At 38.7% G+C, this 12,358-nt stretch overlaps 1 protein-coding gene across 1 annotated transcript in view; it reads right to left on the bottom strand.

The window, feature by feature from the left end:
• The window catches only part of Anks1b (ankyrin repeat and sterile alpha motif domain containing 1B), a 1,052,697-nt gene that overhangs the window by 892,909 nt on the left and 147,430 nt on the right, over positions 1 to 12,358 (bottom strand). Inside the window, exons 3-4 of the mRNA XM_029482977.1 lie at positions 6,868 to 7,024; positions 5,686 to 5,748 (exon numbers count right to left, since the gene is read on the bottom strand). Of these exons, the coding sequence (XP_029338837.1) occupies positions 5,686 to 5,748; positions 6,868 to 7,024 (220 nt within the window). The remainder of the gene's footprint in view (positions 1 to 5,685; positions 5,749 to 6,867; positions 7,025 to 12,358) is intronic.

Genomic DNA, 12,358 nt, shown 5'->3' with positions numbered 1-12,358 from the left:
AAAAAAAAAAAAAAATCAGACTTCCCTGTATCACATAGTCTGGCTTCCAAGAGTAATGGTTTAGCCACACAGGTCAGTGGCCCTGTTGGGTCCAGATGGCCAGCGTTCCCTGTACTGAACTTCTATGACATTTGTTAATAAGGAAGATTAATAGCAAATATAACACACTTTGAAGGACTGACTTTGTAGACTAGAGTTGAAATGATAAATTCCTGATGATGACAGACTTACAGAAAAGTTACCCAGATTGTTTCAACTTATTTTAAATAAATAGAAACCAGGGTTTTTTGTCACAAATACAACGAGTAACAAATCTGAAAACTCCTCTTCTCTGAGAAAGACTGAAGACTCCTAGCCCTAGGATAAGGTGATAGCATCCTTTTGAAAACACAGGTAAGAAACAGGCCTAGACCCACACCTAGGCAAGTCACCAAGAATTCAGATTACTGCATTTGCAGCTGATAAGAATTTCTATTGAAAAAATACAATGACATTTTCCTAGAACTTTAACAAGATTTAAAAAAAAGAAAAATTGAACTCATTTATGAGGCACATCAAGCCATCAGACAATTTTGACAATTGGTGTGAGCAGATGGGGGTCTTGGTGTGTCCAGAGGCGGCAGACTCGGTTGGGAGAACTGTGAGCCAGAAATGCTAACTGCACAAGTGAAAGAATCTTAATTAAGGCTCCAGAGGGAAAGATCAGCCGCCATTAGCACAGCCATCCTCACAGTGAATGCTCAACACGAGACAGAGTTACATTTTATGTATTCACTCACACAGCCCCCATTATAAGATAGGGGCTGCCCTCATCACGATGCTTACCTGCTGGGGGGGGGGGAGGCAGGTAAGGCATGGAATAACTGAACCGTGGGTTTTCGGTTACGCAGCCATCCCGTGGTGTGTAAGGGTGGCATCAAGTTAGAGCTTGTGCTTTAAGCCTTGCAGTGTTCCCCAAAGCCTGTGGAGCAGCAGAATCACCTCCGATGAGCCGCTAAGACTCACGTGACAGCTCACATTCTGCCAGTGTTCTAGCATCACCTGTAGAACTGCTTTGGTCCCACTGAAGACAGTGATGGGAAGTGACATGTAGCTCAGGTTTTGAACCAAGTGACCCAGTGTCTGAACTATCACCACATAAGACCTTCCAACATAGCAGTGCTGTCTAGTAAACACTTACCAAACAACTACAATTTTTTTACAAGCATTTCCTCATTAACATTTACAGAAATCTTACATGTTTGGTATTAACATCTTTACTTCATGGATAGGGAAGTTAAAATAAAAATTAAAAAAAAAAAAAAGTCACCCGACATCTAAGAAGATAAGGACCTTTTGGTACCTGTCACAACCTAAAGCCTGAGTTCTCGCTGCCTCCATCGGCCACTACGCTGACATAGAAGCTCTGAAAGTATCTTAAAGTTTTCCAGAGATTTCACCCAAAGCTCACTGAACTAGGAGGAGCTGCGTCTTAGATGGTAGCTCCTACTGAAACAAAAAGGAAAAAGGCAATTTAAACTCAAACACATCTTTATCTTGCAGGACAAACAAGCAAACAAACAAACACCAAAACCAAAGTAAAACAAACAAAAAAAAAAACGAAGGCTTGTGTTGGATCCAAGGAAAATGCAAACCAGTAAATTAAGCAGCTAGAAGAAAGGTTTAAGAACCTAAAGAAGAGCAATGGGGTGAGACGGGGTGCATGAAGAAGGGCTTCTTATTTTGTGTGTCTAGTATCAGTGCAGGACAATGGGAAATTAAAAACAAACAAACAAGCAAGCCCACTCTTTAAAGACAGTGGATGAAAGCTGGGGTCAGACAGGCAGGAGGGAATCCACCTGAAGATGTTTCTTGCATTGTTTGTATAAGAATTAACCTTGTGCTTAATTTAGATGTTTAATTAGATGTTTTACCTTCATTTCTGTCCCTGTTCATAAAGACTGACTACATATAGTCTCAGACTCCCTACTTTGTTAAATCTAAATGTTCTCCAAGCTTCATCAGAAGCCCAGGCTTATTACTCTAACACATAAAAAAATATATGACATAAAAATATGCTCCCTGGCCAGTCCAATTTCCCCTTGGTCTAAAAAGGGCTAAATCCCATTTTTCAAACTGTAATATCTCTCTGAGAAAGAGAAAGGCCAATTATGAAGTAATGAGCCCTCAAAGATCTCTCTACTTTTCCACAGCCCTCAGCCTAGAGAATAGGAGGAAAATTGTAAGTTCTTCTAATAATACCAAATTAGTGCTGTTCAAATCTCAGGAGAAATTATCTCCATCATTAAAGACCTACTTAGGAGACAATGTTCACAGGTTTTTCATCCTCAATCAACACATGCTTGGGCTTTTATCAGCGGAGACCACAACTGCAGTGTCTTTAAAAAGGCAAGATTACATATTTGTGTCAGGCTCGATAACGGTCCAAGAAAGAAACATGTAATTTTAAATGTGTAGACTATGATGGTGTACTGATTAACAATCGCTAGTACATCTAGAAAGAATAGTCTTTAAAGGTTCTGAATTCTTCATTTTTAACCAAATATCTAGCCTCTGACCACTACACCACTTACAGACAATGGATAACAGAAGGAAAACAGCTGACAAGCCTCATTTATCAAAAGACCTGAGTTCAAGCACCAAAGACAACGTCCTTTGGAGATAAGGATTTTTGCCCCAGTAGTATATTAAAGAGAAAAATAAGGTCAGGGTAAGGGGGGTAAGATGGATGTACACAGAACACACAAAACATTCAAAGAATTAAAAATAAAGGCATTCTTTCTTCATTGTTTCCACGTAGTACCAGAGTTTACCTTCCTTGTATTTATTTCTTTGTTCATCGTTTGCGACCAACTTCATATATAAGCACTATACCCACCCACCTACACCCACCCTTCCTTCCTGCTTCCCATTTCTCCCTGGCTGCCCCTCCCTACCAAATCCATTTCCCCATTTAGCAGTCCCTGTGTATTCATGTGTCCAGGGCTGTCCTTCCATGTTTTCTGCCACGATCCTCCTCTGCATCGAGGCTTTTGTACAAAATAGGATGGTGAACGGGATCTACCTGGAAGCCTTAGCACACCCCTCATTCACAATTCACTAGATTCCTGAATGGTTGTTATCTTTATGTAAGAATGCTGTCCTCTCTATGACCACAAGGTGTGGTTCATAAGCCAAAAGATATCAGGCAGGGTTTAAAAAAAAAAAAAATTAAAACACAAGACTGACCAAATTCTTTTCTAAAATGGACTCTGTAATATTTTTTATCTGGATGTTTTATAAGCTCGGTAGGAGACCTGAGTTGATGTTACAGCATAAAATCATGTCCTGCTCACTGGTGTTATTAACGCTTATCGTATGTACCAACTAGTAATATCGCAATGGGCAATCTCGGTTCCTTATGCTCAGCAAAGGTCTGAAATGTTAAATGGAAACGTCCAGAAATACTTTGTAAGTTTTGAATCATGGGCTAATCTGAGCATGAGGAGATCTTGAGCTGTTCCACTCCGTGTCTCTCCTGGCGGGAACACTTAATGCTCATCTCATGTATCAGATCCAACGTGCTACAGCAGAGCTTGCCTTTACACAACCCTTATGTCACTGAATGACCCAGAACACAAAAGGGATGCCCGAGACAAGGACTGTGGAGTGAGACACAGAAGGACAAATAGTCCCTGACACCACGCGGCAACACAGCAAATGTATGGTTAAAGCAGTAAATGGGATTTTTTTTTTTAAAGAAGTCTGGGGCTGGAGCGATGGCTCAGTGATTAAGGGCACTCACTGACTGACAGCTCTTCTTTCTGAGTTCAATTCCCAGCAACCACATGGTGGCTCCTAATCATCTATACTAGGATCTGATGCCCTCTTCTGGCATGCAGGCATACATACATGCAAAATACTGTATACGTAATAAATAAACAAATCTTTTTTTAAAAAGAAGTCTGTTAAAGATTCATAAAACGTGATATAAACATTAGCACTTTTCCCAAGTGACAATGAAGGCATTTTGAAGTGAAATTGCTTACAAATGCTTTCCCCAAAAAAATCTGAAGAGATGAATGGGAATATTAGGACAGAGGTTTCCACCTGGGGTACTGAACACCTGATGAGGGAACAACCATATATGAAGTCAAAGATCCTCTTCAGAAACAGTGGAACACTGACCAAAAGGCATAATTTCAATGCCATGCATGACTACGTAATTGGCTAAGGGCCTGTGCTTTGAATCTGAAAACCCTTTTGAAACATTGATTCCATGTCTTAACAGATGTATCCTGGACATATTCTTCTTCTCTAAGGTCATGGCCTCATCCAGACAGCAGCCATAATAATCCCTACTTTACCAAGCTGTGATAGGAATCAGTTAGATAATGTTGACACCGTGGCTTGCCTGTCACAGGAAACTGTAAGTAACAGGGTTTAGGAAGGCAGCATTCATGTGTAAGACCCTGTACTCAGAGTTCAAGTCTCAGTTCGGGTCACCCAGAAGCATAGGATCCTAACCAACTTACTTAACTGAACTCTGTTTTTCAGCTATAAAATAGGAAAGGTAATTTCACTTCCGATTATTAAGTAACATCGGGAATTAAGAAACACTGCGCAGGTGGAAGTACTTAGAACAATGACTGATTTCCCGTAGTCATCATTAATGTTGATTTTCATTCCTCCTGCTACTGTTTAAATACATAAAAGTTTCTAATTAGATAAAAACATTTCTGTACCATTGTGGGGCGGGGGAGGGGAGAGCTAAAATTCAAGTTACTGCTATATGAATAAAGTCTGCACTTCTGACTCTCTCAGGGGTATTGGTCTAAAGTGGAAGGACAAATTTAGGATGAAAAGTCTTGAGACGGCACTGGAGGACAGCTCAATTGCTAGCTGCTGAGATGCTATGATGCTAAGGGCTAGGTGCTAAGATGCTAAGATGCTAAAGGTTAGAAGCTAAGCCCCAGCCTCGAAACCCACATTAAAAAAAAAAAGCAGGCATGATGGCACAGGCTTGTATTCTTAGTGCTGAGGGAGTTCACAAGCCAGCCAGAAACTCTAATCAGTGAGCTCAGGTCCCAAACAAAGCAGACGGCGGCTGAGGACTAACAGCTGCCTCAGGTTCTGCATGCACATTCATACAACTACATGTGCACTAGTGCACACACACACACACACACACTGGTCTATACATTCTCACGCACATGCATGCACAGGCACAGACAGGCACCACTACCACCAAAGCAGTCTTAAGAAGTGTTCAACTTGTTGACAACCAAACCAAAGCACATGGTAATGGAAATGCAAAAGAGAATTTCTACTTCCAGTCTTCTTAAAAGGAATTTGTTCATAATTTGATCAATCTTCAATATTACCAAAAACAAGTGTTTCACACAAATTATACCAAGACAGTCACACCATTTAAGACTTTCAGCTTTCAAATATAAATGCACACTGTATGTCTCTTATTTTAGTGTCATTTAAAAACCATCTTGTTTATGTAAATCAACACCCTTTTCTTTAACCTTGGGTTGGTTTCTCCACGTTGTTCTTTCAGGTTGGCTGTGTGCCATGCCGACAGTTTTAAGAATAACCACCAGATGGCTCATCCTGTAAACGCTGTAAGTTCTGGGATCTCAGGAACAGAACAGAATTCTCACAAATTTCCTTTTAGCATGATATGATGATAAGGATAGCCATATCTGTCGCTTTTAAAAATACTTGAATGCGTCCTGATTTGGAAAAGCTACATTTCTGCAACTATACAAACACAAAATTTTATTGTCATAAAAATTAATAAGATAGTTTTCTGACAAATAAAATGCTTTTTGCTGATTGGCCTTTTCAACATTTCATTTGGGTGACTCTTTTTTTCTTTACATGTGTTGTTTAAAGCTAGGGTTTCTTCTTATTCTTATTTACTCTTAATTTCAGGCAAAGGTCTGTGAAATCTACAGCTATTTGAACACTATGGTAATTGTCCTTTAATTAGAAACTCTTGCCCTTCAGTGATCTATTTACATTGGTATTGGACAGCAGCCAACTGCAGCTTATACTATGGCTATAATTCAATTGCTGGACTGCACGCTGGTTTTCAAATATAGTTTTACAAAATGGGAACAGTAGGGGGCATTCAGAGCTCAAGGTGTCTGTTACACTGTATTAGGAGGCCATATTTTCCTCTCTCAAAAATGCACTCTTGTCTGTTCTAGTGCTCAGGACTGAATTCCTTTCTAAATCTGTTCATTGTTTGTGATACAGATATTATGTTCTTGTTACCATTCTGACTCTAGATATCTAACATTATAATTCTCTGTGGTGCTCAGCTCACTCTACACATCTCTGTCTCGCATGTGCATGTTTAGAAGAAAGTTTTAACTTACCATGAGACTAGAAACTGTGCACAGTGTATTTTACATCTTCTCTCCACCCCAAAAGTGTGTTAACTATGAAAATGCTATGTAGATGGGAAACATGCAAATGATCGCTATAAACTTTACTTTAGCATTCATAATTTTATTAAAGGAACAATAATTCTCATACTAACATAGATATCATTCTATCTTTAAATAGTCAATAGACTTAAAATGGATGTTCTAGAGGGCAGGCGAAAATTTTACAATTACTTCCTATATGTGGGATTTTTTTCTTTTTAACAGAATATCTTTATACCAAATGTGCCTGTGCATGATACCAAAACCCACAGAGCCTGTGCATCATACCCAAATCCAAAGAATTGTGCATATTTCTCCTTTAGGAAATTCATCAGAATGATATTTTGGCAGAGTAAAGATAAAAGCGATCAGTTTTTCAATGTGGCTTTGCCTTTGCAAAACTTGAGAGTAAAATACAGCATGAGCAAGCATTCGGCGGGTGCACCTGTTCATTGACTCGGGAATGGGAAGGTCCGTGATGGATGAGAATCTTCACAATCTCCACATCTCCTTTCCAGGCAGCCAGGTGAATGGGGAAGTAACCCTTGTTGTCTGCTACATTGGTGGATGCCTCGTACTGCAGCAGTTTGAGAACTATGTCCCTAGGAAGAAGTAAACGAAAGGAAAGAAACAACAGAAAAGAAAACAGGCTGAACAACACAGACTTTATTAGACTGCTAGGATCGTTTATTAGAGATTAGCTGGCATTTAAAACAGTCATTTGAGGCACTACAATTTAAAATTGGGATTAAGATCATTTTACTTAGAAAATACTCAAAGCCCTCCCAAGACACATGCAGGCATGCACACACACCACACACCACACACACACATACACACACACACACACAAACTCATACGCACATGCACAAATGGGTGTGCATATACCCAGATCATTAACTAACGAATAAAATTACTTAATAGAATGCATTTGGTACATATATACAATTTCGTTATAGCAATCAAAGGTTACTTCATCAACTTCTTATGTTTCATGATAACGCGTGTCTGAGAGTTAACCTGAAGTAAAAGCTGACGCTATAAGCAAACTCCCTGGTTCCAGAAACTAAAGTTATCAAGTGCCAAAGTTAACTTAGGTGTTTTCTATATCCCCTCTAGAGAGAACTAGGCTGAAGGAATTAAGATGTATACAAGAGAGAAATTTAGGTGTGTGGGTAAGGGAGCTAACGACTATAGCACTAGATTACTATTAAAAGCCAGAATTTGGTAGCTGTACAGCAACAGCACATAACATGATTGAATATACGATCCATCCTGTCTTCCTCTTTGTCCCCAGAGCCCAGGAAGTGGTCAGAATGAAATTCATCTAAGAGAGAATGTCCATCTCTGCTATAATCCCCAGTACAGCTCCCATGCTACCCGCAGACTTCTATATTTAAACCCCACCAGACTTCCAGCGTGGAAACCTTCATTGAATTAACCTCAAGAAGGGCTGGATAATAATTATTACTAAATACTATACTGAGCTTCCTATAAAATAATACAATAATGTGATTCTGAACAATAGTCGCATTTTCACTTGGCTGCACAGAGACACAGATTTTAATAATCCTTCCATGAAACTCCAGACATACACATGTGTAAAGGCAGGCAAAAAATACTTCTGAATATTACAATTATAAACTAATGTCAATCCTTAGGGTTAAAAAAATTACCAATAGAAAGAATGAATATAAGAGAAAGATCTAAATTTAATTTTTTTTCATGAGGTTAAACTAAGACTGGTAAAGAAGAAAAAAAATAAGTGGCCATTTAAAAATAATGAGGTTAGAATCCTAATACCTCAGAAGAAACAGATACAATGCAAAATAACAATAAATGGCTAAATCCACTGCCCCAAATGTAGCCTAACGACCAGATACAGTTGCAACATATTTGAAGTTGTGATTAAGAGAAAAAGAAAAACAGAGACTATGTTATAGATATGTGTTCTGAGGAACCTTCATCTTCTAATAAGATTTCTGAGAAACTAAGACATGAATAATATCTCTTTCAAGAGCTGGTTGTACTTTTGTAAGTGTGTGTGTGTGTGTGTGTGTGTGTGTGTGCGTGCACCCATGAGCACGAGGACATGTGGAGTGACCATGGAGGCTGGAATAAATCAGAGCCTGGAGCTGCAGTTAGAGGTAGTAGCTATCAGCGCCCCAATGTGGGTGCTGGGAACTGAACTCAGGTCCTTTGGAAGTGCTCTTAACTGCACCTATGCTAAGCCATCTCTCCAGTCCCATAAATTATATCCTAACATGTCTTTTTAAAAGTTATTATTTAACAAGATCTGAATTTAGAAGGCTGGGGGTTGACTTAGCTATGCCAACTAACTACCTAAGTTTTCATTTCAATACTATTTTCTTTTCCTTTCTGGGGGGGGAAAACAACAGTAGAAAAACAAAGCAGCATCTACTGCTGACGCACCGTAAGAATGCTGAATGGGAGTCACAAAAGTCACGTGACAACTGGCTCTGCACTATGTAGGCATGAGAATTGGTATCAGACAAGAACAAAAGCAGGTGAAAGTGAAATTTGACATTTATCTGGGTCACATGATTTTCCTCATTGCTGCCACATAAGAGCTGTCCTAGGGTCTTCAATTCTGAGATAAAATAACCACACTGAGGTAAGAAGAATCCAGTCGATAGTTACAATGTTCCAAATCTGTTGTAGTACTAACAAGTGTAGAGAAACAAGCAGCCAAATGATCCCCTTACTTTTCTTTTCGTTATACAGTAACCCAGCCTTGTATATTTCATCATAGTAATACAACACAGACTAAAATACCTTTCAAGGGGAAGTTAAACAAGATGGGGTGAAATCTTTTATTTCTTTTTACTTTCACCAAAAATTCAGAATTTATTCTTTGACTCGAATTTTGTTATTTCCTAATAATATTGATGATATGCATTCACTGTTTATCCAGAAAATTCATGACACATTGAAAAATGATTATTTTTAAACAGTGACTTAGTTTAAATATTTGTATTGTGTATAGTATTATAACCATCTCATAACAGAATCAGAAAGGGATAGTCTATATAAGGTAGAAGGAGAACATCACTAAACACTATCTTTTGAAATGTACTACACTAGTTTATTTGATGGGGGGCACACATGTGTGGAAGTTAGCAGGCACTTTGTCAATGCTAGTAGGTTTTTCTCCTTCCACCACGTGGGTACAGGACTGCTGAACCCAGGCCATCAGACTTGATGAGCAAAGCCTTTACCAGCGGAGTCACCTAGCTGTCCCAAGTATTCTATTCACACTTGTGAATGTGTTTAGTACATTTCTTTGTGTTTCTACTGTCCTGAGCGATCAAATCCAGGGCCTGGGAAACGTAAGCAAATCCTTTAGCTATTATCCCTAAACATATTTCCTTTTTTCTGAGCAAAGGTCCTGCCGAATTTAAGGGTGGTCTTCAACTCTTGCCTCAGCCTCCCAAGAACCTGGGAGTAACATAGGCTGCTTGGTCAATGTGTGTATCTGTACATTTAAATTTTCTTTTAAATTTTTTTTATGTTGAGTTTTATCACCTTATTCGGATTTATTCACTAGTGAAGCATCTGAGTTCGGATTCAGTTTGAAAACACACTTTTTAAATATAAAGCTTGACTTTTAATCAAGTAAATACCTGGCAGTTTTCCTGAACTGTAAACACAATAGATACTCTCATTAATAATCTGTCACTACTCTGTCTTATGGTGCATCTAGTTGTATCATACCTACTGTTAATTAAATGGTCTTTTCCATACAGGCTCATTAAGAGCAAATTAAATTGTAAGTGCTTTCTACATCTAAATTTGAAGAGTAACAGAATACCAACTCAGTATTATTACGTTTTACTTTCATTTAGGTTAAGTGTAATACCCTATTCAGGGAAGGCAAACGACTAAGGATGTTGGCTGTATTTCATTCCTTGGATTACACTGCTGATGTCCCTGAGACTGGGAAGCGTTTTACAAATAAAGTAGCAATGGTTCGTATAGCGAACATTTGATATTGTGCTCCAAGGTTAATGAGTGACTCAGGCACAGGGTATACACTTAGCGGGTATGAAACCCGAATTCAACGCTAGCAAATTCTAACTTGATTTCAGACACTTGAGGACTGTGTGTGGTGACATTGTAAGAAAAAACAAAAACAAAAACAAAAAACAAAAAATGAATGTACCTCAGAGTCAGGTCCAAGACTGGAAATGTCAGGCCTCATAAGAGTTTACCTTTGTCAGAAACCAACACACACACACACATACACACACATCAAAACAGGTGAACTGAAATCCTAATGTAAATGTGGTAGATGGGTGTGCTAGTTTGAATAGGTTTAGCCCTGCATAGACTCTGTGTTTGAATGCTTGGCCCATAGGAAGTGCTACTATTAGAAGGAATGGCCTTCTTGGAGGAGGTGTGGTCTTCTTGGAGGAGGTGTGGTCTTCTTGGAGGAGGTGTGGCCTTGTTAGAGGAAGTGTATCACTGAAGGCAGGGCTTTTGAGGTCTTAAATGTTCAAACTACACCTCCTGGAAGCCTTCGAATTAAGATGAAGAGCTCTGGGCTCCTCCAGCACCGTATCTGCCTCCATACTCCCATGCTTCCTGCCATGATGATAATGGACTAAAACTCTGAAACCCTAACCTGGGCCCATTTAATTGTTTGTCTTTATTAAGAGTTGCCTTGATCATGGTGTCCCTTTACAGCAATGGCGACCCTAACTAAGACATGAGGTCACAGAAAAAGTAATTTTATTACCAGAGGCAAAACCAAGTATCAAATCAAAAAGTATTCCAACTTAAATAATTTAATTATTTTGCATGTGATATATGTAAATTCAGGTAAAAATACAAATTTTAAAGTATTGGTTTTTTCCACTCTCATTTACATTTATGTTCTGATAAATATGGAAACATTTCTGATTAATATTAAATATCTTTGAAGAAGTTCAGATTAAATTCTAAGCAAATCAGAGTAGTTGGTTGTGCCAACTTCATTTTTTCCCTCTGTTTTCTCATGAAGATTCCGTGTAACTTCATCACAACTGTGTTCATTCTATCCTGTTGCTTGTCAGCAGGTCTCAAAATAGCAGCTTCATCTGGTTGCAGAACTAACTAACCAATGAAAGTTTCAAACCTCATAAGACACCAGACTTCCCAGAGGCCACCTGCTTCTCCTTAAAGCAAAATAAAGTCTCAGGTGTGCTGGGTATGCCCAGGAGGCTGGTGGACATATGGCCCATGCTCACCGAAGCTTCTTTAAAAAATAAACTCACACTTACAATTTCTAGATTGTGGGGGGAAAAAAAGAACAATTAAATCAAAGGGGTTTCAAGCTATCCCAACAACTCTGGGTATCTGATTATAAAAATTTTAGAGTACTCCCACTTTTATTTAAGAAGAAAAAAACTAAAGGGAAAAAAAACCAGAAATCAAAACCACAAACAGCTGCCTATCTGGATTCTAGCCCCAATTTAACCTACAATTTAGATTATAGATACTAGCGTCTATAAGATATTAAGTGCTAAAAGAGATAAAGTGGAAAGTATCTTAACTCCACACATGCCATATTACACACCATGCATATCTCCAAGGAAGAAAGATAATGTGTTGATACTTTTATTTTTAAAGTATATCCAAGTTTTATGACAACACATCCAATAGCGTTTGAGAAAAAAGACTTAAGAAAAGTACGGAGCAATTTCCTAATTAGAGAAGGGGAATGAAATGAAATATAAGCACTTAAGTTTAATAAAAATCTTATTGTGAACAGTAAAGAAATTTTTTTTTTTTGAAAAACATATCCAGGCATGTGATCCCAGCCCTTGTAAAATGGAGACAGGAGAAGAGTGAGTCTCTCAAAGTCAGCTTGTAAGAAACACCACTTCTGAAAGGGAGGGGAGAGTGGAGGGGAGAGGGGAGAGTGGAGGGGGGAG

This window comes from Mus caroli, chromosome 10 (genome assembly GCF_900094665.2).
Source record: "Mus caroli chromosome 10, CAROLI_EIJ_v1.1, whole genome shotgun sequence".
Lineage (NCBI taxonomy): Eukaryota > Metazoa > Chordata > Mammalia > Rodentia > Muridae > Mus > Mus caroli.
The sequence above is the reverse complement of the archived record's forward strand: the minus strand, read 5'-3'. Positions and strand labels throughout refer to the sequence as shown.